This window comes from Triturus cristatus, chromosome 7 (genome assembly GCF_964204655.1).
Source record: "Triturus cristatus chromosome 7, aTriCri1.1, whole genome shotgun sequence".
NCBI classification, from domain to species: domain Eukaryota; kingdom Metazoa; phylum Chordata; class Amphibia; order Caudata; family Salamandridae; genus Triturus; species Triturus cristatus.
This window is the reverse complement of record NC_140590.1, coordinates 621,743,354-621,767,296: the sequence shown is the minus strand read 5'-3', so window position 1 is coordinate 621,767,296 and position 23,943 is coordinate 621,743,354. Positions and strand designations below refer to the sequence as shown.

The window sequence follows — 23,943 nt, the reverse complement described above, 5'->3', positions numbered from 1 at the left end:
CGCTTGATGATCTTCAGCACTCGGGCAGAAGTGGTACAGGTGGGAAGGCGTACAGGAGGCCTGAGCTCCACTTGCGACGAAAAGCATCACCATGTGAGTGCCACCTTGGACACTCCAATGCGCATTACTGCTGACATTGCGCGATCTCTTTGGTGGCAAACAAAACTAACCAAGGCTCTCCCCATCGCTGAAAGAGGCCTTGTGCCACCTCCGGGTGGTGACGCCATTCGTGATCGACCAGGCACAGACAGCGGAGTTCGTCCGCTCTGGCGTTCAGAGACCCTGCCAGGTACTGAACCACCAGGCTTATGTCCTGGTGTTCCAGCCATGTCTTTTAGAAGAGGCTTGAAGACCTGGCTGTTCTCTACCAGGCCTTGACACCGCCCCTGGTATTGAGTCTTGTTCATTTCTCCTTCAGACACTCTGCTACAGCGCCAGGACACCTTCGGGTATTAGCGCGCTCTACAAGCTTACATAACATAACATAACATGTCCAGAGGCAACGAGCTTCTTGACAAAGGGTCCACGACCCCACCTTGCCATGTTTGTTGCAGTACCACATGGCGTGGTGGTGTCCGTGAACACTTGCACCACTTCCCCTTTGAGAGAGGGAAGGAATGCCTTCAGTGCAATTCAAATCGCCTGAAGCTCTAGCAGGTTGATATGGAGCCCGGACTCTGCCAGAGATCAGACACCACTGATCTCTGCCTCTCAAAGAAGGCTGCGTCATCGCAGAAGTGAAGCATCGGTCACTACTGTCAGCTCTGGTTGGCGAAGGTAGAGGGATCTGCCTCTGACCCAATCTTGTTTCGTTAACCACCACTGCAGCTGTGAAGCAGTCCCCTCCGAGATCTAGACAGAAAGAATCCTCATATGCTGCGCTCACTGGAACTTCAGGTACAACTGCAGAGATCGCATATGCCACCTGGCATGATCTACCTGCAGGATGCAGGAGGCCATGAGGCCCAGCAGAATCAGAGTCGTTCTCACCGAAATCCGGGATAGAGGCTGAAACATCTGTATCATATCCCGAATATCCAGGACTCGCTGTTCGGGAGGATAGGTCTGAAACTGCTCCGATGAAAGCGTGCGTCTGAGAAGGGGTCAGGTGTGACGTTGGCACGTTTATAATGAATCTCAACTAATGCAAGAGGTATGCCGTAGTCTGGAGGTGGAAGACGACAGCATGGGGCGAGCACGCCTTCAACAGCCAGACGTCGAGGCATGGTAAGACTGGAACCCCTGATTTGCGCAGATGAGCTGCGACAACCGCCATCACTTTTGTGAACACCCGAGCGGCACTAGTGAGGCCAAACGGAGGCACGGTAAACTGAAAGTGCTCGTGGCCCACCACGAACTGTAGGTAGCGCCTATGGGCTGGTAGGACGGTAATGTGGAAATAAGCATCCTGCAAGTTCAACGCCACCAACCAGTCTCCAGGGTCGATGGCAGGCAGGACCTGAGCCAACGTGAGCATTTTGAACTTCTGCGGTTGAGGGCTTGTAGATCTAGAATAGGACGCAGGTCTTCGTCCTTCTTGGGCACCAGAAAAGTAGCGGGAATAGCAAAACACAACCTACTTCTGGCATCAGCACCCTCTCTATTGCTTATTTGGCCAAAAGAGCAGAGACTTCCTGGTGGAGAAGCGCCAAATGGTCTTCCTACATGCGATCGTACAAAGGTGGCATGGAGGGAGGGGTAGACTCTAAGGGGAGGGAATAGTCCCTTCAGACTATTTGCAAAACCCACCTGTCCGACATGATGGATTGCCAGTGGAGGAGGTGATGGCAAATCCTGCCTCTCACTGGCCGTTGATGAGCCTGAAACATTGGACTAGGAAGTTTTGGAGGTTGCTGCAGGGAGGGAAAGGTTGGACTGGCCGCCCGCAGGCTCCCAGACCCGTGAGGTCGCCGAGTCCCACGTCTGCAGCCACGCAGAGGCTGGGCAGCTTGCATGAGCTGGTGGCGAGACTTGGCTGGCCGTGGTTGGGTGCCCCTTCAGTAGCCATAAAAGGGACGAAAAGCAGACTGGAGGTGGCAAGAAGACGTGGCAAGGCTCAAAGATCTGGCTGTAGCCCGAGAATCTTTAAAGCGCTCAAGTGCTGAGTCTGCTTTGTCACCAAAAAGGCCACTGTCATCAAAGGGCATGTCCATCAAGGTTGACAGAACATCCCCCAGAAACCCAAATGTCCTCAACCAGGCAAAGCACCTAAGGCTACCGATGTGGCAATCTTTCTGCCCAGTGAGTCGGTGGTATCCAGTCCACATCTGATCGTGAATTTGGCTGAGTCTCTCCCATCCACCACTGCCTGAGAGAGGACGGCCCAGATCTCCTCCGGACACTAAGGCAGCACCTACGCATCCGTATCCCAGATGGTATAGGCGTATCAGCCCAAGAGGCACGCAGTATTCACGGACCGCAGTGCCAAGCTGTAGAAAGAGAACATACACTTCCCAAGATGATCCAGCCTCTTGGATTCCCTATCTGGAGGAGCATAAGAAAATGGGCCCTTTGAAGAAGAGGCTTGGACCACCAAGCACTCCGGGGAAGGGTGTTGGGTCAGGAACATTGGGTTCTCTGTAGCCGGGCAGTGGCAGCGGGCAATCGTCCTTTCCACAGGCGCAACTGAATGTGGCAAGCCCACGTTCAACAGCCAGTCATCGAGGTAGGTGAAAACTGGTACTCATATCCTCAAAAGATCGGCAGCGACGACCACGGTCACTGTTGTGAACACACAAGGAGCACTGGTGTACCCGAAAATGACTATGGCAAGCAAAGAGTTTGTGGCCCAGCCTAAACTGCAAGTAGCATCCATGAGCCTGCAGGACAGGGATGTAAAAACAGGCATCCTACAGGGCAACGCCACAATCCAGTCTCCGGGATCCGTGGCAGATGGAACCTTGGCCAGCATCTTTCATCTGTCCTTTTGCAGGAAGGCGTAAAGACGGTGAAGATTCAAAATAGAAGAAAGGCCTTCATTCTCCTTTGGCACAAGGAAGTATCAGAATAACAACTAATCCTCACTTTTAAAGCCAGTACCCTCTCTCTAAGGTCCCTCTAGTCAAAAGATCTCACGTCACATGTGTCAAAAGGGACAGCTAATCCTCCACAGACCCAATGATATTTGTGGTAGGTCAAAAAGGAATGGAAGGGCATGGCCATTGTGGACAATTTTTTAGAATCCACCTGTCAGATGGAATACTTTTGTCATCCCTGAAGCAAGTGGCTACCCGGACTCCAAGTGGTTGGCTATTTGTCGCCAAGGACACACTAAATAGGTTATCAAGTTGTTGCTGGAGGGATGGGGCATTGGGACACACACTGTCGACAACCCAACCTCGAAATGGCTGTGAGGCCTTTTGTGGATGACAAGGCCTGATGCAGTTGATATGCCAAGTCCCTGGCACAACCTCGAAAAGGCAAAACTGTTGGATGGCAGGGGGTGGGGGGTTTTGTGGAGTTGCCAGACTGGTGCCGAAAGGCCCAAAGAGCATGCCATGGCTCAGCTCCTCTCCATTGCAAGTCTGCTTTCTTGCCAAACAGGCATGAACCACGGAAGAATATATCCACTAGGGATGCCTGGACGTTCCCGGAGAAGCCTGTGGATCTCATCTATGCATGGTGCCGAAGTACCATACTCGTACTAACAGCCCTTTCTAGACCATCATTAGAGTCTAGGCTCAATCAGATGACAATTTGAATGGTTTGGGCAAATGAAGCTCTTAAGCCTTCTGAGACTACAGGTAATATTTTATCAACCATGTTACTGACTGCATGGTTGCAACACCCTTAGAAGGCAGCATGGAGTTGACCGACATCAAGGCAAAAAGTTAGTGCAGTGCCTCTACGCGACAACACCGTAATGCAGTAGCATCTGAGTCTGGAAAATTGGGTATTGGCTGTGCCACATCATGATCTGGGCACAGCCTCGGTTAAGAATAATGTGGCTCTGAGTCAAATACCACAATAGGTTTTGGAACCTCGACCAGTGCAGTTGGTGCTGGCATCAGTGCAGAACCCAAAGCAGCTTTAAGGGGCACATACTAAATGGAGGATGGATCTGCGGGTGGTAACCTAACGAATGGTCCCTATGGATCCTTCGGGCTCGAAAGTGCGTCATACGGGGCTGGAAAAGTGCCAAAGATGTGCAGCATGGCCATTCTAAATGCTTTGACTTGCTGCAAGACTGCAAACGGACTTGGAAACTCAGACCTTACTGGGACCAAAGATGGAAACTGCTCCTCATTGGACTGAGAGAAAGAACCGAGTCACAGTGATGCCCTGGTGCCTACACTGTAGAATGAGAGTGACTTCAACCATGAAGATCTGTTGGAAGGGATGACTTTGGGACTGGAAGTAGGAGACTTCTGCACTCTCTAGTTCGACTGGGAGAAGTACCTGATTAGAGTCTTGCGATTTTGGGTGGCTTTGCAGTTCATCTGGGGGTAGCTGTTGCAGCCCTTGGAAATACCAGCACAGCTAATGGCGATCTGTTGCAGACATCTGCAGTCCCTACACGGTTTATATCCTGTAGTCTTAGACAGTGATATGTTTCCTTGGTCACTAAGTATTTGAGCTGGAAAATCGTAGAAACAGTCTCTACAATGAACGAAGTAGAGGTGAAAACTGACATCAGTGTGCATGTGTGGCGATTGCTTGTTGCAGATAGTCAGCAAGGAGTCTCATGGGGCCACCTGCCACCGGGCAGGAGAATTCCATTTTGAGTTTCCTGATGCAGTCTGGCACCTGGGGATATTAACAAGCTGAGAAATCTGCGGTTAGAAGTATCCATCAGAAGTGTTGTCTTCAGCCATCAGGAACCTCCTCCTGCCCTCTCTCACACACAAATATTACAGCCCATCGACTGGGTTTCTGTTCCACATCAGTTTGAAATTGTATACATTTCAAAACATTAATCCTGAATCCCGCTTATGCATAGATATTCTACTGATTATGACTATTAGATAATCAGAAGATGAGTAAGTGAAAACATTAGCATAAAAATCGTTCTCCATTCCCCTAAAGAATTATAGTAGGATGCTGTCAGTTTTCAAATTACGATTCAATGTTTTTAAAGAAAACTATACTGGCATTCGGATATGCCTTTTATTTTTATTTTTTACAATACTTGTTTTGAATTATTTTGTAACATTTAAAATGTTGAATAGAGATGTATTGTTACAATTCTTACAGTATGTGGAATAGATTTAGACATATGATAATGTCCGCTTTACTATCATACAGATGCATGTCACAAACTTATAAGCAGTTTTAAAAAGTATCACATGCCACGAGAAAACGGTGAAATAATCTACATACCCATGTTTCATGACATGGAGGTTCCATAGTTTCATTACTTCTTTCTCTCCTTCGTTAACATCAGAAAATTCTTCTATTTGCTAAATTGAAAATAGGAAAACTTAATTATAGGTTTTGTATGACAAAATAGCTAGACAAAAATAATATGGTTGTACAATTCAACTATCATGCCATATATATTATACATAAACTATCCGAGTGAAGCCATGTTAAAATAGCAAGAAATTTCTCAAACTTGTGAATAGGTTTACAAAAAATTTGAAGCTCACATTAGAAACTGAGATCCGAGCTCAATTCAGGGTCATCCATATAGCAGGTTTATTTTTCAGAGCTCATTTGAAAACTTCATATTAAAATGAACATGGAGGAATCGTGTTTGGGGGCTGCCTTCAAATATGCCCCTTCCCTTATCCCAATCATCCCCTGATGATTTGGCTCAAATAAGGATGGGATAATATTCAACCAAACAAAAAAGTTACCTTTGGTAAAAATCTTTCTGTTACCCCATCTACATCAGATTCCCAACTATGCGAATGGATCTGGAAAACGTCTACAATATGTCCTCTATGCCAACAAGGGGAGCGGACTCATTTTCAAGGCAGATGCCAAGCTGTGATGCCATCAATGCAGCCTCAGTACAAGCACCCTAACATCAGTTCCACTGTTGCCGTGCCCTTTGAGGCGTATTTCAGAAGACCAATATTTGTATATTGGTACAGTGTGAAACTAACTTGCCATCTTATTATAAAGGGTACTAACACTCTACAGATGAGGGGGAGGAGGGGTTGGAGCGTCAACGAAAAATCTGCAGGTAGAGTAGCCACCACAAAGATGGTTACCAAGGTAAGTAACTTATTCTTGTGATGGATTCTTCTACTTTGAGATTTCTCACCTTTGAATACATTACCAAGCAGAGAAGAAAGATTGGATTAGGAAATCTGAAAGTACAGATTGGTCGAAAGCTCAAAACAATGTTTGTCGAAGGTGCAGAGAGAGGACTGGGTAACTGCCCAGCAGGTCTGCCACAGGTACACTTTTAGCTAAGGCTGGTGTGGCTCTAGAGGAATTAATCTCAATTCCTTCAGGCAGCTTTCTCTTGGCCAATCACTTCATCCTTATTATTATTAGGAAGCTTGTAAAGCGCTATGGTTACTCCAATCTGAGTGTCCCCGCACTTAATTGTAAACAGTATAACCAATGAAGAGTTGGTCATATGTTCTGATGTCCTTTGAGCGGTTGATGTAGAAGTTCACTGCACTTTAGGGTCAAGCCTGTGCAGTCCTTGTTTAGAAGAATGTAGAAGCAGATAGAATGTTGGCAAAGTGATGGGTTGTCCCAGATGGTGAAACCACATATGTCAGGAAAGCAGTCTTAGTTTTCAGCACCAACTTGCCTGGGAAGAAGCATGTGAATGGAATCATACAGAAAGGGATTGACACTCGCCAACATGATGAGCTTAAGTAATGGCCACCATGAGAACTGTCTGGAGGGTTAATAGCCTGACAAGTGTGCAGGTGCTCAAAGAGTCCCCATTAGAAATGTCAGACCAGGTTAAGATCCAAATTTGGCATGACAATGTTTGTCAATTGTTTCAGAAATATTCAAACCACCTGAGATTTGAATAGGGAGGGTTTAGCTGCTAAACAAAGGAACGCAGACAAGGTTGAGAGTTACCCCTTGACCGTAGCTACCGCTCAGCCTTGTTGAGCTAAGGACAGTCAAAACTGTAATACATTAGACAAGGATGCTTTGAGAAGATGAGCCCCTAATTCAGCACACCAGGAAACAAACGTGGCCCATCTCCCTGAATGAACTGACTAGGGAGAAGGCTGAAAGGTGCTCAGATTGACCCGTTCAATCTCCATGCATTAAGATGTAGTGCTTTGAAGTTTGGGATGCAGGATCTGCCATTCCTACTGGGCTAACAGATCCAACTTGAACAGACAAAAAGAGGCAGCTACAGTGAGATGCCATAGGTCTGTACACCAGACACTTTTCGGCCATTCCGGGTGATATGAATTACTCCATCCGGTCATGGTGAATTTTTCTCAGAATCCAAGGAATCAAGGATATCGGAGGAAACGCGTAGTGAAGTGGAAACTTTCACATCAGTTGAAACGCATCCTGAAGTCTTCCTGCAACAGGTGCTGAGGGCACAAAATATTTGGCAATCAATCAATCAATGACTTGTTTTGAGTGGCAAACAGATCAACATGAGATATGCCCCTAAAGAGCAAATTAATCTTAGCCTACCTCTGGGTGAAGGAGCCAGTCATGGTCAGCAAGATGACAGACTCCGGCTGACGGCTACAGTGCTTGAGGATACTGCCAAGTGATTGGTAACCAGCCATGAAAGTGTATACGGCTTGATCTTGAGTGTCAGGATCACACAGATTCTGAGACCCCCTCGGCACTGTTTGTTCAGGTAACACATTGCGGTTGTATTATCAGTCAAAATCTGGACCCACTGACCTTGAAGGGAGGAAGGCAGCAAAATCAGCCTCAATGACATTGGGTCATTTACGGCAGAAAATTGGGGTGGTGCTGGGATGAACTAGTAAAGCCCATGGGCAGTTATGCTACTAGGCCAGATGCCTTGCATACTTGTTCCCTGGTATATATACACACAAAAGCATGCAACTAGCAGGGATAAATTAAACACAAATCTTGATTAGGACCAGCAACAAAACTAATTTGAGTAGGCAGAGTGACTTAATCAAAAAATTATTTTGCACTGCTTTAAATAGTGTCACCACCACTTATCTCCGTTTTTATTACTCCAGACAGTTTTATTATTATTAAGACTATTATTAAGGCCAATTAAGGCCAAATACATCGCCTACAGCAGACATACATAGTTGCTGATAGCACATTAACAAAACAATTGCATACACAGTGAGGAATACACAGTTGTCCTATGGGGCCAGCTGGTGCACCAGAAGGGATAACCACATTCCCAAAATATCCATTATTCCTTGCATGAAGCCTGATGTATCTACACCCGACGCTCTACACTCCGGATAGATGGGTGCCAATGTCCGCTATAGCAGAGGAGGTGTTAAGTTAAGGAAAACATACTCCAAGATGGCGGCAACAAAACATCAGAATGACTGAGCTGCCAGAAGGGTCCTTCCTCGTTGTACACTATGTGGGAGGGGCCAAATGTGGTGTTTAAAAGATCGTTATACTGGAGACTACTGTGTTCACCGAACAGCATTTGAAAAAGTCGTGCCAGACGAAACGAGTCATGCTGGGTGTAATAAAGGAAGCAGTACAGAACCCTAGAGTGCCCCGTGAGTGTTCCTATGAATAGGGACCCTTGTTGTTGGTTCATTTTACGTGCATGCCACTTGCACGAAGGAGGCACCCGTCGCAGAAGGAGTTCGGCAGCAGTGTGGCATTTGTTTGGAACATTAAATTTGTGCTGCCTGAACCACCGTGGCCAGTTTCTGATACACTGATCGATTTGAAATTGATTCATGACGACATGAAGGAGCCAAGGTTACAAAATCGGCGCTCTGAGGTGCAGAAGAAAGAAATGACAGAAAAACGGCCGACGAGTGGGTCTGATCAATGAAATATCCCTGCTCCGTACAACACCACAGGAAAGTATTAATGTGACCGAGGAGAAATGTTATCCTAAATTCCCATTAGAAAATGGAGGCTTACAAGTAAGGAAAATAACTTTAAATTATACTACTATAGACTGTTAAGTTAAGGAAAACATACTCCAAGATGGCGGCAACAAAACATCAGAATGACTGAGCTGCCAGAAGGGTCCTTCCTCGTTGTAAACTATGTGGGAGGGGCCAAATGTGGTGTCTAAAAGATCGTTATACTGGAGACTACTGTGTTCACCGAACAGCATTTGAAAAAGTCGTGCCAGACGAAACGCGTCATGCTGGGTGTAATAAAGGAAGCAGTACAGAACCCTAGAGTGCCCCGTGAGTGTTCCTATGCATAGGGACCCTTGTTGTTGATATATATATATCAATATCACATCGCCAATCCTACTTCCCCAAAGAAGAGGCACGCACACCGGTCTGTGAGTATGGGGCTGATTTATTGGTGTTTCAGGTCGCCCTCGACCCCACAAGAAAGAGAGACTCGTTTCGCCTGCGCAGCAGGCTTTATCAATGTAAGTGACACCAACATTTCAAGGATATATATAGCGCCCTCCCACTCCTTCAAACATGTGTAAACATGGTAGAAAGACTAGATGAAATAGGTCACTGGCAAATCCCAGCTCCGTTTCACTTGGTGCCAAAAATTCAAATATCCGCGAAAGTACAAAAAATCTCAGCATAATGTCAAATAGATATACTTTGCTGAATAATTGTGAACAGATTATTTTTCTACAGTGTAATGACACAGAAAATAGAAATTGCATCTGTTCGTTTCAAGTGGAGGCATATAATATACAGAAGTGGTGCCACTTCTCTCATTGCGTTTCACCCTATTAATACTTTATCCCAAATAAAAACTGCCTAAATGCAGTACATAAAATCGGGCTGCTGTGAGGCTGCACAGTGATTTACAACACTTGCTGTGCCTAAAATAACAACCACACAAAAGACACAGCCATCCAGTTGTAATCAACTTGTCCCGTGAAAAATAGAGCATGATTAAATAGTAACACGCACATGCACTTTTAAAACAAACTCCTTGCGGGCATAACATTGAGAGGTGGTCCAACGTCCATGGCGCTTTAATTTTGGTCTCCCACGGAACTACAGGACCCATAATACCCTTTACTGGCCCTGGAATACCAAAGTCCGTTGGTGTATGCCTGCAGTGAAAGCTCGAATTTGCAAATGTTCCTTGAATTGCTCTATTTGCACCGGGTACTTTAAATTCAGTCCACAGTCCAAATTGGGAATTTTAGAATGGTGTCACACAGCCTGAATGTAACAGCAGACCGAAATAGGATTCCATAATGGGCATGTCATGGAGGTCGGGGGAGACTGATACCCTTCAAATTAGACAAGCCAGGACAGACCTCACCGTTTCCGCATCAGCATCTACGGTGCCCAGTCATATATATATATATAATCTACTGGCGGTCCAATCCACTGCCTATGGCCTAGGTAAGCCACCCATCTAGCTGGGTACACTAGACTACAGGTGAGGTTACAGTTGCATTAGCACTGTACCACTACAGTGTCTAAGTCCATTCTTAGACATTGTAAGTGTAGTAAAGCCATAAAGAGTATATGGTCTTTGAGTTGGTCATTAAAAACTCTACAGCTCCATAATGGCTTTACTGAACACTGGGAAGTTTGGTCGCAAAATTCTCAGCACATTAAACCCACACTGATGCCAGTGTGGAATTTAATGTAAAATGCAAACAGAGGGCATCTGAGAGATGCCCCCTGAAAAACAACCAACCTTGGTGTGATTCCTGAATGTCTGCCTGCCATTTGCCACCACCAGACAGGTTTCTGGGCCCCTTGGTAGAGAGCTTTTGCTCTCTGGGTCCAGAAACAAAGCCCATCCACGGCAGAGGTGTCATGCCTCCTCACCCAGGATGGGCTGTGTCCACAAAGGGGAAGCTTCCAAGGCTTGCCGCCTTTGTAAGCGGACTCTGCCTCTTGCTGCCCCCAGCAACTGGCTCCCACCGATTCTGACCCCCACTTTGGGCAGGAAAAGACACAGATATGAGAGGTGTGCCCACCTTTGCCAACACAACACCTCAGGTGGGGGAGGCGAAGTGAAACACACATTTCATTCCCCTCCATCTTGAAGATGAGGGGACTCAACCAATTAGGAAGAGGCTCATGCCCCCTACCACTGGAGAGTCGCATAATAGGGGGGTGTACCCATCCCAAGGAAGGGACCCATTGGTCTCAACCTGCATACCCCTTTAATGCCCCAAAAATTAGTATTTAGGGGTGACCCTGAAACTTGCCTCCTGAGACTCGAGGAAGAAAGAAGGACCGAACAGCGATGTTGACCCAGGAAGGGGAAGAGGACACCAACTGCCTTGGCCCCACCCCTACCGGCCTGTCCAGTCTACGACCCGCTAACAGCAAGAACCCCGCGAGTCCAGCAACCCCCAGAGCACCTGCCCTGGGACATGCTTACAGACTCGGTCTCCCATGAGCACTGAATTTGCTCAACCAAAGACTCACTCAGAGAATCCAGATTGCTCTGTGAATTTGCACCACTCTGCACCAGACGCCCATGGCCCGAGTTCGAGTGGCCAAACACCACAAGGAGGTCTTCCCAGTGATCCTGACCTGGGATCCCTGATCCCCCCCCCCCCCCCTCAAGCGTCAAATCGTCGCTTTCATCCTCAACCTGAAGGATCCCCCGGACCGGAGCTGGTAAAAAGACCAGACGCCAAAAGACACCCGTGCATCTGATGCCCCACGGCATTGGGTTGCCCAACTGACAGTGTCCAGGCATCCCTCAAGAACCTAACTTACCTATCTAGCCGGTGGTCACATTCAGGAAGCCTCCCTGCCTGATCCTGCAGCGTCTTTGCCGAACCAAATATCTCGATTGGAATACACAGGGTCTACCTCACCTTGGCACCCGGGCGCCCCTGTGCGGCTGGTGGTGCAGCTACTGTGCAGATTGTTAGCACCTGCAGTGCTGATCTTAACCCCAGGACCTTTTCTCCCATACCCTAGTGGCCTGCTCATAGGCAGCCCCCTGACTGAAGGCTAACATTGGGCCACTGCACTCTGCACCCGGCCACCCCAGTGCCTCTGGTGGTGATATTTGAGTGCCAAACTGAACCTTGGTTCAAACCCCCAAAAACTATTCTTGCAGGTCGTTTACTTACCTGCAAACTGTTAACGTTCTTTTTCCCATAGGAACTAGTGTGATGTTTTGTTCCTAAAAATGTTGACGAGCTGAACTTTTGCATGAAAGAAAAGTAACTATATTGCAAACCTAAACAAGTCTTACTAACCTTGTATTGTGGGATCACCGGTGTGATATCTAGGCATACCACCCAGAGTAGTCGATGTAATCCAGAAGTAACGCAAAAGTAATCAAAAGTAATTTCTATGTAATTTAAACAGTTTTCAAAGCATATACAAACCTGTAAAGATTGCAAATCCATTCCCAATTGCTTTTCATTGTAAAGTTTTACAATTGAAAGTACATTTTACCTACCTGTACCAAGTCCTGCTTTGTTCTAGAAATAAAATTGAATATGCTACTTACCAGTATGCATCTGTTCTTGGCATGTAGGGCTGCTGACATTCATATCTGTGCATAGATCGCCGCCTAGTGTTGGGTCCGGATGTTTGCACGTTGTTGTCCTGGAAGAGTCTTCGAAGTATCCTGGGATAGGTGACTCCTCCCCTGGACTACAGTGCGCATGGGCATCCTCTCCATCCTCAGATTGTTTTTCGCCATTGTGGCAGTGATGGAGTAGATATAGAAAGTGATGACCATGCTTACAGTAATTCTGAGAGCTGCAGCTGCTACAGGCGCCGGGGAGGAGGGAGGGCGATATGAATGTCAGCAGCCCTACATGCCAAGAACAGATGCATACTGGTAAGTAGCATATTCAGTTTGAGGCATGTGGGCTGCTGAATTCATATCTGTGCATAGAATATATAGCAGTGCCCTCTTATTAGCGGCGGCTACCAGTGCCAGCTGCAGCGGTCTGAAAAAGAGTTTTGAGAACAGCCTGTCCTACAGCTGCCTGCTGTTTTGATTGCACATCTACACAATAGTGTTTGGTAAATGTATGTGTAGTGGACCAGGTGGCTGCTCTACATATGTCATGCAAAGGAATGTTTCCTAGGAAAGCCATTGAGGCCCCTAACTTACGTGTTGAGTGGGCTCGTGGGGGAATCGTTAAAGTGCGTTTAGCCTTTTGATAGCAAATTTGAATACATTTAACGATCCATCTGGCTATTCCTGCTTTGGAGATAGCGTTACCTTTGTGGTGTGGGGCAAAGGCAACGAAAAGTTGTTGTGTTTTCCTAAAGGGTTTGGTCCTGTCGATATAATACATGAGGGCCCTTTTGACATCTAGTGTATGGAGTGCCCTTTCTGCGACAGTTTGTGGGTTTTGGAAGAAAACGGGCAGTTCAATGGTTTGATTCATGTGGAACTGCGATACCACCTTTGGCATGAATTTGGGGTTGGTACGTAGTACGACCCTGTTGGCGTGAACCTGTATAAATGGCTCTTGAACGGTTAGTGCCTGGAGTTCACTAACTCTTCTCAAAGAAGTGATCGCTACTAGGAAAGCTACTTTCCAGGTAAGGAATTGAATCTCGCATGAGTGTAGAGGTTCAAAGGGTGGACCCATCAGGCGTGTGAGGACCAAGTTGAGGTTCCACATCAGAGCCGGTGGGTGGCTTGGTGGAATGACTCGTTTGAGTCCTTCCAAGAATGCTTTGATGGCAGGCACTCTGAATAGAGAGAGGTGCTGCCTGGTCTGCAGATAGGCTGATATTGCGGTCAAATGGACACGTATAGAGGTGTACGCCAGATTGCATCGGTATAGGTGTAATAGGTAACAAATAATGTTTTGGATGGATGCGTCTAGCGGGTTAAAGTCATTATTATTGCAATAAATGACGAACCTCTTCCATTTTGCTGCATAGCAAGCTCTGGTAGTGGGTCTCCTGGCCTCCTTAATGATGTCCATACAGTCAGGTGGCAGGTTTAGGTAGCCAAACTCTAGGACTTCAGGAGCCAGATTGCCAGGTTCAGCTGTTGTGGATCTGGGTGCTGAATCTCTCCATGGTTCTGCGTCAAATGCTCGGGTTTGACCCGCAGCCTTTGATGGGGCACCACGGAAAGTTCGAGAAAGGTGGTGTACCACGGCTGGCGTGCCCACGTTGGAGCAACCAGGACGAGCGTCAGTGAGTGTTGAGGCAGTTTGCGTGCCACCAGCGGTATCAGTGGTGCTGGGGGAAAAGCGTACGCAAATCTGCCGGACCAGTTCATCCATATCGCATTGCCCTGCGACTGCGGATGTGGGAACCTGGCGGCAAAGCTTTGGCATTTTGCGTTTTCGCTTGTCGCGAATAGGTCTATCTCTGGATGACCCCACTGCTGGAAGTACAGTTGGAGTACTGATGGGTGTAACTCCCACTCGTGCATCTGGTGGCTGTGTCTGCTGAGCAGATCCGCCATCTGGTTGTCTTTGCCGGGGAGGTGTTCTGCCATGAGGAACATGTTCCTTTGAATGGCCCACTTCCACATGCTCTGAGCCAGATGAGACAACTGTGGAGAGCGTGTTCCTCCCTGCTTCTGTATGTAGTACATGGCAGTCATGTTGTCCGTCCGGATCAACACGACTTTGTTGCACAAGTGTACTTTGAATGCTTTCATAGCGAGGAAGATTGCCATCAGCTCTAGAAGGTTGATGTGCATCTTCTTTTGTTGTTGTGTCCATAGTCCCTGCACTGTGTAATGGAGTACATGAGCTCCCCATCCCTGGAGAGACGCGTCCACCGTCAGTATTATCTGTGGGACAGGCTCTTGGAACGGACGGCCCTTGCAAAGGTTTTGTGGATTCCACCAATGCAGAGAGTTGTATGCCCGACCGCTCACCAACACTAGGTCTTTCAACTGTCCTTGAGCCTGATTCCACTGACGTGCTAAACACTCCTGAAGCGGGCGCAAATGTAGTCTCGCGTGGGGGACTATGAAGATGCAGGAGGCCATCATGCCTATCAACCGCATGAACACTCGCGCGGGAAGGGAGTGTTGTGGTTTGAACTTGGAAATCAGCATTTGCATGCTGTTGATTCTCACCAAATTTGGCTGAGCTGTGGCCGCCAGAGTGTCTATAGTCGCACCTAGGTACTGTTGTACGTTTGCGGGCTGTAGATGGGATTTTGGGTAATTCAGTGAGAACCCCAGACTGTGAAGGAGGTGAATGGTGCGGGACATGTGGCTGGCACATTGCTGGGCTGACTTCGCTTGAACGAGCCAGTCGTCCAGGTAAGGGTAGACGTGCATGTGCTGTCTCCGTAGATGTGCCGCCACAGTAGCTAGGCACTTTGTAAACACCCTTGGTGCCGTTGTCACGCCGAAGGGAAGGACTTTGAATTGGTAGTGCTGCCCTTGAACAGTGAACCTGAGGTATTTTTTGTGTGAGGGGTGAATGGGTATGTGGAAATACGCATCCTTGAGGTCCAGTGTGGCTAGAAAGTCTCCCTGCTTGAGCAGCGGGAGGACTTGCTGTAGAGTGAGCATGTGAAAATGCTCGGAAAGAATGTATCTGTTTAGGGGTCTCAGGTCTAATATGGGTCTGAGTGACCCGTCCTTTTTCGGTATTAAAGTACAGGGAGTACACCCCCGTACCTTGCTCGTGGACGGGTACGACCTCTATTGCGCCTTTTAGAAGCATACTTTGCACCTCCTGCTGTAAGAGCGTTAAGTGCTCTGAGGACATAGGACGGTTTTTTGGAGGTATTGTGGGTGGAGTGGAGGTTAGTTCTAGACACTAACCGTATTTGACAATATCTTTGACCCACCTGTCCGTGGTGATGGAGGTCCACGTGGACAGGAACCTTTGTAGCCTTCCCCCGACAGGTGTTATGTGGTCGGGAGGAAGGGAGAGGGCGTCACTGCTTGTGCTTGGGGGAGGACCTGGTGTTGCCGTAGCCGCGTCCTCTGCCCTTTGTACTGGAGCCACGATATCCACCCCGGGTGTTTTTATCGTAGGTGGTTTGTGTATTGCCCTTGTTGTATGTTTGCTGTGACCCCTGTCCTCTACCTGCTCCTCTATTTCCGGGGCGACGAAAGGAGCCGCTCCGAAAGGACTGAGTCTGGAGAGCCCCCATGGACTTTGCAGTGTCCGTGTCCTTCTTTATTTTCTCTAGGGTGGTATCAACCTCCGGGCCGAATAAATAGTCGGGGTTGACAGGCTGGTTGAGTATGTTGTTTTGCACCTCAGGTTTGAATCCGGAGATTCGTAACCAGGCATGTCGTCGCAGCATGACGCTAGTGTTTATGGCCCTGGCAGCTGTGTCTGAGGCATCGAGCGCACACTTGATGGATGCGTTTGTGAGGAGCTGTCCCTCCCTGATGAGGATCTCTGCACCTTCTCTGTATTGGTCAGGGAGATGTTGGATTAGTTGCTCTAATGTGTCGTAGTGCGCTCTATCGTAGCGAGCGAGGAGTGCTTGAGTATTGGCAATGCGCCATATGTTGGCTGCCTGGGCGGCAACCCGTTTGCCAGAGGTCTCTAACACCTTGGATTCTTTGTCCGGGGGAGGAGCGTCACCGGTTTGTGAGTGTGCCCTTTTGCGAGCATTCGCAACGACAATGGAATCCAGAGGTAATTGGCCTCTGATGTAAGTAGGGTCCCCAGGCGCTGATCTGTATTTCTTGTCAATCCTGGGGTTTATCACTCTTGCCCTGGTGGGTTCCTTGAAGATGTCCTTTGCTGGTTTGAGGACACCCTTCAACATGGGTAGAGTTTTTATATTCCTTTCTGAGGATGCAAAAGTATCCATAAGAAAGTCGTCCTCGACGGTGTCCGAGTGAAGTTGCACCCCATGATTGGCCGCAGCACGTTCAATTAGAGCGTTGAACGCTGCCGTGTCCTCTGTGGGAGATGTTTATGCTCCATAGAGTTGCGGGTCTTGTGCATCCATAGGTGCACCTGGGTCCACAGGGTCATCCCAAGTTTGATCCGGGTCCTGTTGGCCGTCAGGGTCCATGTCTCCGGGGTAGGGGACTTGGTCACCCATGTAGTCCACCAACGCATCCGTGTCGGAGTGTGTGGGAGAGAAGGATTGTGGATCCTGGTAGGGTGAGTGGAAAGGTTCGTAAAGAACTGGTTCTGAAGCCACAGGCAGCTTTCTTTTAAGTGGAATCCTGAAGGAGTCCAAAGCCGGCTCCGAAGTTATTTTCCGTTTGTGGATAATCATCCTGTCGGTGTCGATTAGATGCGATGGAGACGTCTCCGCAGAGCGTTCGGCAGGCGTGATCGTGGTATGGGTCACCCGTGTCCTGATTTGGAACAGTTTCGGGGCCGTGGATGGTGGCAGGCCAAAAGTAATGTTGGCTGGTGTCGAAGAGGCTGCTGGAGCTTTAATTGGTTCGGAGCCCGACGTGTCCTGGAGGACCATTTTCTTTTTGGTGCTTTGCGCAGCAATGGGTCGCGCCTGGAGCGTCCGAGTCTTTTGCACCGACCGGTTCTGTTGAGGCGGTCGTGGATTTTTTCGGCGCCGGTGGGTCATCGAGTCGAGGGGCGGGAATGGCCGTCGACTTCTTCGATGAGTGTGGCTTTGGTGTCGCCGTGGAAGCGGTGTGAGACGCAGCAGGCTGTTTGACCTTTGGGGTCGGAGTCGATTGCGTCGGTGCCGGGAGCCGAGCAGGTTTGGTGGTACCGAAGGCCTTCTTCCTTATGTCGACTCCGACGTCGGCCGCTTCGAGTTCGGCACCGAAGTCTCGTTTGGTGCGCTCGGTGCCGATGTGTTTTGCTGGCGTCGAAGGTGTGGAGGGCCTCGATCCGACCAGCGCCGGTTTCGGTTTCAATTGAACCAATACAGCTTTCGGTTTCGGTTTTGAAGAAGGGAAACCAGCCGTTTTGGGCATTAATGGCTGCCGCTGAATGTCCGAGGCCGGGCCCGAGGGCGGGGCCGAAGAACTGCGGGATAGGTCTTGGGTAAGGCCCGAAGGCGATCCCTCGACCGGAGCCATAGACTGTTGCACTGGGCTTTCTTCAGTCTGAACGGGTAGGCCTTGCTCGTCACCGGAGCTACTCTCTTCGGCCCATAAGGCCTCATTGTAGTCTCCTACCTCGGTGTCGTCTTCATCTCTGCGAAAGAGTGTTTCGTCGACGTCTTCCGATCCGGAGTCATGTTCGGAAACGGGACTGGAGGGTAGGTTCTCCACTTCTTCGACATTTTCGGTCTCGGCGTTGAAGATGTCGGCCGGGGCCGGTGCCGCTTGCTGCGCCTCGAGTCTCGCCGCTCGTCGATTCCGTAGAGTCTTCTTGGATCGAAATCTGGCACAGGCCATGCATGTAGATTCGTCGTGATCCGGTGAAAGGCATTTGTTGCACACCGGATGGACGTCGACGTGGGGATATTTCGCATTGCATACCGGACACCTCTTGAATGGTGTCCTCGATTCCATCGTTGATGTCGAATCGACGGTCGGGTAAGATGCGAAAGTTTGTTCTGTAAGTTAGTAAACTAACACGATACTATCGATACCGATCGAGAACAGTACCGACGCGAACTAAAGGCCTTTTGGCCTGAAAAAAGATTTTCCTAACTTGAGTCAAGATAGCACATCCGAACCCAATGGCGGAAAAAAACAATCTGATGGAGAGGATGCCCATGCGCACTGTAGTCCAGGGGAGGAGTCACCTATCCCAGGATACTTCGAAGACTCTTCCAGGACAACAACGTGCAAACATCCGGACCCAACACTAGGCGGCGATCTATGCACAGATATGAATTCAGCAGCCCACATGCCTCGAACCTAAGTATACCTTTTTTATACTTACCAAATTAGGCTATATTTAGTCTGAGTGTGTGCCATCAGCTTTGAATGAGTGAATACATTAAATGTTTAACGCACCCTGTAGATATGCCGAACTGCTCCCCCACACTACTACAAAGAGAGCTGTTAGTACTTATCTAATTTAGCCTCACTGGACTCTGCGCACACTATACCTTACTTTGGTATAGTAAATGCACAAACCCGCTTCCTACATCTCTCCTCCTCCTTCATCATCAACTCTGCCCTCCTTTTGTATCTCTAGGATACTTGGTCACCTTTTTTTAGCATCTTCCAAACGTTTTCCGTTTTGTTGCTCCCACCACCATGCCATTCCGCTTTGTGGCCTTCTCCCCTCGTACTCACCTCGCGCTCCCTGCACCTTACCTTCTCTCTTGCTGCATCTCTCTTCCTGCCCTGATAGCCCCGCCCGCTGCCCGACAAGTTCCGCCCCGCTCGCTGCCCGATCAGTTCCTCCACCCTCCCAGGACCTACATAATAGTGAGCGCAGCACAACCACGCCAAACGCAACCCTGTCTGCACCAGGAACCCTGGTTCGACCAGCCCCCACTAGATCGCAGTGACCCTCCACTTTCTACACCCGGGCCACCGCTCCAGCCGCACCACACACCACCTTTCACATGCACACATTGCTGTTTCGCCTGCAGCAGCACACCCACATGCAGCCAATCATCACCTCCCTCTCTGGCAACCACCTCAACACTTCAAACCAGCACCCAAACAAACACTTGGATGCACCCACTCGATCAGCAAACACGCCACAAAAATCTGAGATTTGCTCAACAACAGCACACCGCACCTTCACTTCCTCACAGACACCTGGCTCAACCCTGCATCGGCACCAGACATCGACATAGCTATCTCAATGGGCTACAAGATGGCACAACAGGTCCGTCTTCACAAGCCAGGAGGTGGAGGACTCGCAACCGTCCACAAGGACACCATCAAATGAACGACATCCATAGACATCAACACCCACTTGGAAAATGGAACACATGCACTTCAGAACACAAATAGACAACAGCTTCACCCTCCAATGCACACTCTTATATGGACCACCAGGATCACAAATTAACTTTAGCAACCTCATCATAGGCTTTATTGCTCCTGCATCATCAACTTCAAGGTCTCCATGCTACTTGGGGACTTCAATTTCCACCTCCAAGACTCAATGGACCACTGCTTTGCAGTCCTCCGCGAAAGCCTGAAAAATACCAGACTCACTCAGCAAGTCACAGACCCTACTCACATCGCAGGACATACCCTGGATTCAATCGAGGATCACCAACAACTTTTCCTCGCCCCTCACAAGGACTGACCACTCCATCATAAATGTCTAAATCACTGCGATGCAAGTCAACGCACTAACAAGCGTCAACCTACCCAGCAGAGCTGGACAAAGTAACAGAGGCAGACCGGCTCAACAATCTCAAAACGGAACAACCCAACATCACCAAAACCCTTGACAAGGACATCACTAATGTCAATTAATGGATCAAGAACTGCGCAGACTCCCTCATGCCATTCAAAAGCAACAAAGAACAACAAATAAGTCAACTGGTATGCTGAGGACCTCTGAGAATCTAAAAACTACTTCAAGAAGCTAGAAAGAAAATGGAGAACCAGCAATGACGCCGACACCAGAACCACCTATTAGTCTGCACTCTGGCGCTACCACCAACCTCTAAGAGCTACAAAAAGAAGAGCACTAACCGAAATAATAGAGGCAAGCTCCAACAGCTGCAAGGAGATCCCCACAATCAAAGAATTCACCACCCGAGGCCGCAACCAATGCCATCACCACTTCACACAAACTTAGCAACAAGTTATCAAACTTCTTACACTGCAATTTCAGACCCTAAAGATCTCATCATCAACCTGAACACCAAGAACTGAGATGAAAACCTGTCTGAATGGAGAGCTGTCACCGGAGAAATTGCAATGCTCATGAAAGCAGTACACTACATCTACAACATAGGAGGACCACCAATCACCACCGTCCTCACTCACAACACCTTCATTAAATCTGCCACCTTCCCAGAAGACTGGTAACATGGAGCAGTCAACGCCCTCATCAAAAAGGCAGCGTCTGACCCGGACGAGCTGAGCAACTTCCATTCCATGTCGCTGCTCCCCTTACCCAGTCAAAGTGATGGAGAAGACCATCATCAGACAACTCACCATCCACATCGAATTTGCACGCCAATGAACCCACAGTCGCCAAGAACAAGTTTCACAATGGGAGGAAGGCTGTGGCCACCTGGATTAAGAACAGCTGCCTCAAGCTCAATACAGACCAAAGTCCTCATCATGAGCTCCACCCCCGCTGCCTGGTGGCCTGCAGCACTTGGAACCCCCCCCCGCCACCCCACCCCCACAGACCACAAATGGAAACTCTGCATCATCCGGGACTCCTCGCTCATCATGAGCCACCAGATCAATGCGGTATCATCACCCTGCTTCCACAAGCTACACATGCTACAAAAGATATTCAAGTGGATCTATGCCCCCCCCAACCCCCTTCCCCTCCAGAAAGACGGTCACCCAAGCACTGATCAGTAGCAGAATCTACTACGGAAACGCACTATGCCAGCATCAGTCAGAAACTCCTCAAGAAACTGCGGAATATTCAGAACGCCTCCGCCGGACTCATCCTCAACATCCCCGTTGCAGTCACATCACCAGCCACCACCAGAGCTCCACTGGCTTCCACTTAACAAAAGAATCACCTTCAAGCTCCTCACACATTCCTACAAAGCCCTACACAACACAGACCCTGTGTACCTCAACCACTGCCTCGCATTCCACTCTCCCACCAGAGACCTCCGCTCAATCCAACTCGCCCTGTCTACCGTCCCACGTATCAGCAAGACCACAGCCTGAGGAAGCTCCTTCTGCTACATCGCAGCAAAGACCTGGAACCCCATGCCTCTCCACCTTAGGCAATCACAGTCACTGCCTCAATTCTGGAAGGATCTCCCATGTGGACACCACCCCCGGCTTACAGTGGAGTAATCGCGCTTTACAAGCCACCTGATTGATCGTTATCATTTGCAGAGCATAGTATGATATAAAAATCCCCTAACCATAAGAGGAAAACTTTCTTGGTCAAGTGAAGAAAAAGGTAATCTAAAAGTGTTATAATAATTTATCAGCAGGATATCATGATACCCTGTTAATAAAATCAAGGACACCAGGAACTGGGGTGAGGACAATTTAACCACAACTAACATTTGGAATTTGAACAGAGACAAAGGCTGCAAGGCCCCCTCGTGCCCTTCCTGCTGTGAATGCAAGTGCAGGTTGGCACAATGGGGAGAAACCATCCATACAGAATTGTTTTGTCATCTAGGTTTCTTGGGCACAGAAAATGTTGAAGGATGAATCCAGTTTTAACCAATCCGAATTTGTTCATTTTTGGCACTTGCTTGCGATGTTTCATGTGGCCGTGGTTAACCCTTCCCAATGAGAATTTGGGTTTAATGCTACTTCATGAGCTGCCATTAGGTTCCCAATATCTTGGTCATAGTGACACGGCCTCCATGGCTTTTGTATCTAATGTATAAATAGATTCAGGCAGATCCCCAGGCAAAGGAGAGGAACTCCCCAATAATTGTGCTGGTGAGTGGCAGTTCGATGACTCCGAAACATTGTGAGTGTTCACAACGAAATTGAGGCTATTGTAGGCATATGGTATGGCCCCACTGACCGCGTCGCCAAAGGTGTGAACCAATTCCCCTTTATAATAACAGTCAATATCTTCTAAGCCAACAAGGGGCAGGAATCTATTTCCCGCAAGAACTTGAAATTCCGGAAGCCATGCATTTTCCCCATGTGTAGGGTGCGGGACATTGGTATTCCGCGATGTTGGCAGAGTATTAAAGTTATAGAAAAATCCTAAAGGAAATTCTTTTATTTTCCTTGGTTTTCTAAGCCTGACCTTGCTGTTGACAGAATTTCACTTACTGCTTGTGGGTTTTCTAAAGTTTATTATAACTGTATCACCCGATAAGAGGTTTTCTTTAGGTCCAATGCCTCCCACTCGACGGGCAAAAATAATTTCATTTGATATGGTCTCACCGCATGTTAATGTTATTTCTTAATCAATATGCAACCGTATTTCTCAAGGATAATGGGGATTCCACCATTCCATTTTGTAAATGCGGTATATCACTATTTACTGCCACGTTTGGATAATCAGTGGAGATAGAAAGCAAGGGCACAGGTTGTATTGTTGCAGGGACTCCCCAAACCCTTTGTAAATGCATTTCTGCAAGAATTTGTGATAGTGTAATACCATTATTTAACAGAGTTTTTATATTGTCCTTGATTACCAAGTCTTTCAAAAATGGAACTCAATTTTGGGTTCAGTAGGCCACCCAAATGGCCACTTATGCTGGCCCATATGCCGATATCCAGTGTAATTTGGCCTCTGTGTTTTCCTTCCCCGAGTCCTACTCAAGGTGTCAATTTAAATGTATGGTCCTTTGGTTTCTCTTTGCTACAGCCTCTGGACTGGGTGAGCAAATCAATGATTCAGGGCATAGGGTCTGACCTCTCGCCCCCTCCTCTCTCCCATCCGTGTTCTCAGGTAAAACAACAGCATCACCACATTCTATTTGTGAAGATTGCGTGATGCGCAAGTAGGCTGATGGTAATAGGTCTATTGGATTTGCAAGTGGGGACTGGCTCAGCAACCTGAATGAACCGGCTGACAGCAAAATCTCAGCTGTTATAGAGTCGCCATTCTACAAACTCTCTCTATTGAGACGAGATCCACTGCTAGCACCAAGAAATGATCTACTGATCTAGTTTTAACTGGTGAGGTGGCCGCGGCCGGAACCGCGGCCTTTTCCCCCCCCTATAATAGCTAGTGCGTTGACCTCAACACAATCAGAAAGTCCCTTCTTCTTGGGCAGGAGACACCGTTTATATCGCACTAAGCACCAAAGCAAGGGACGCCGGGACTTACTGGAAGTAACACTGAGATAAAATGCAAATGCCATCGTAGTGTAGGGTCATACAGATAAGGCACATTAAGCTGCTTGTTTAAAAAAAGCAAAGAACCAATAGTCCAAGTACAGTCACATAACATCACAAAAGTAGATGCACACAGAAAGCAGAATTTGGTGTCAAAGGTAGTAACAACAGTACCTTAAA

At 48.2% G+C, this 23,943-nt stretch overlaps 1 protein-coding gene across 1 annotated transcript in view; it reads right to left on the bottom strand.

Annotated features, from left to right (window-relative positions):
- The window catches only part of SUZ12 (SUZ12 polycomb repressive complex 2 subunit), an 819,404-nt gene that overhangs the window by 62,851 nt on the left and 732,610 nt on the right, over positions 1-23,943 (bottom strand). Inside the window, exon 15 of the mRNA XM_085617193.1 lies at positions 5,320-5,399. Within this exon, the coding sequence (XP_085473319.1) occupies positions 5,320-5,399 (80 nt within the window). The remainder of the gene's footprint in view (positions 1-5,319; positions 5,400-23,943) is intronic.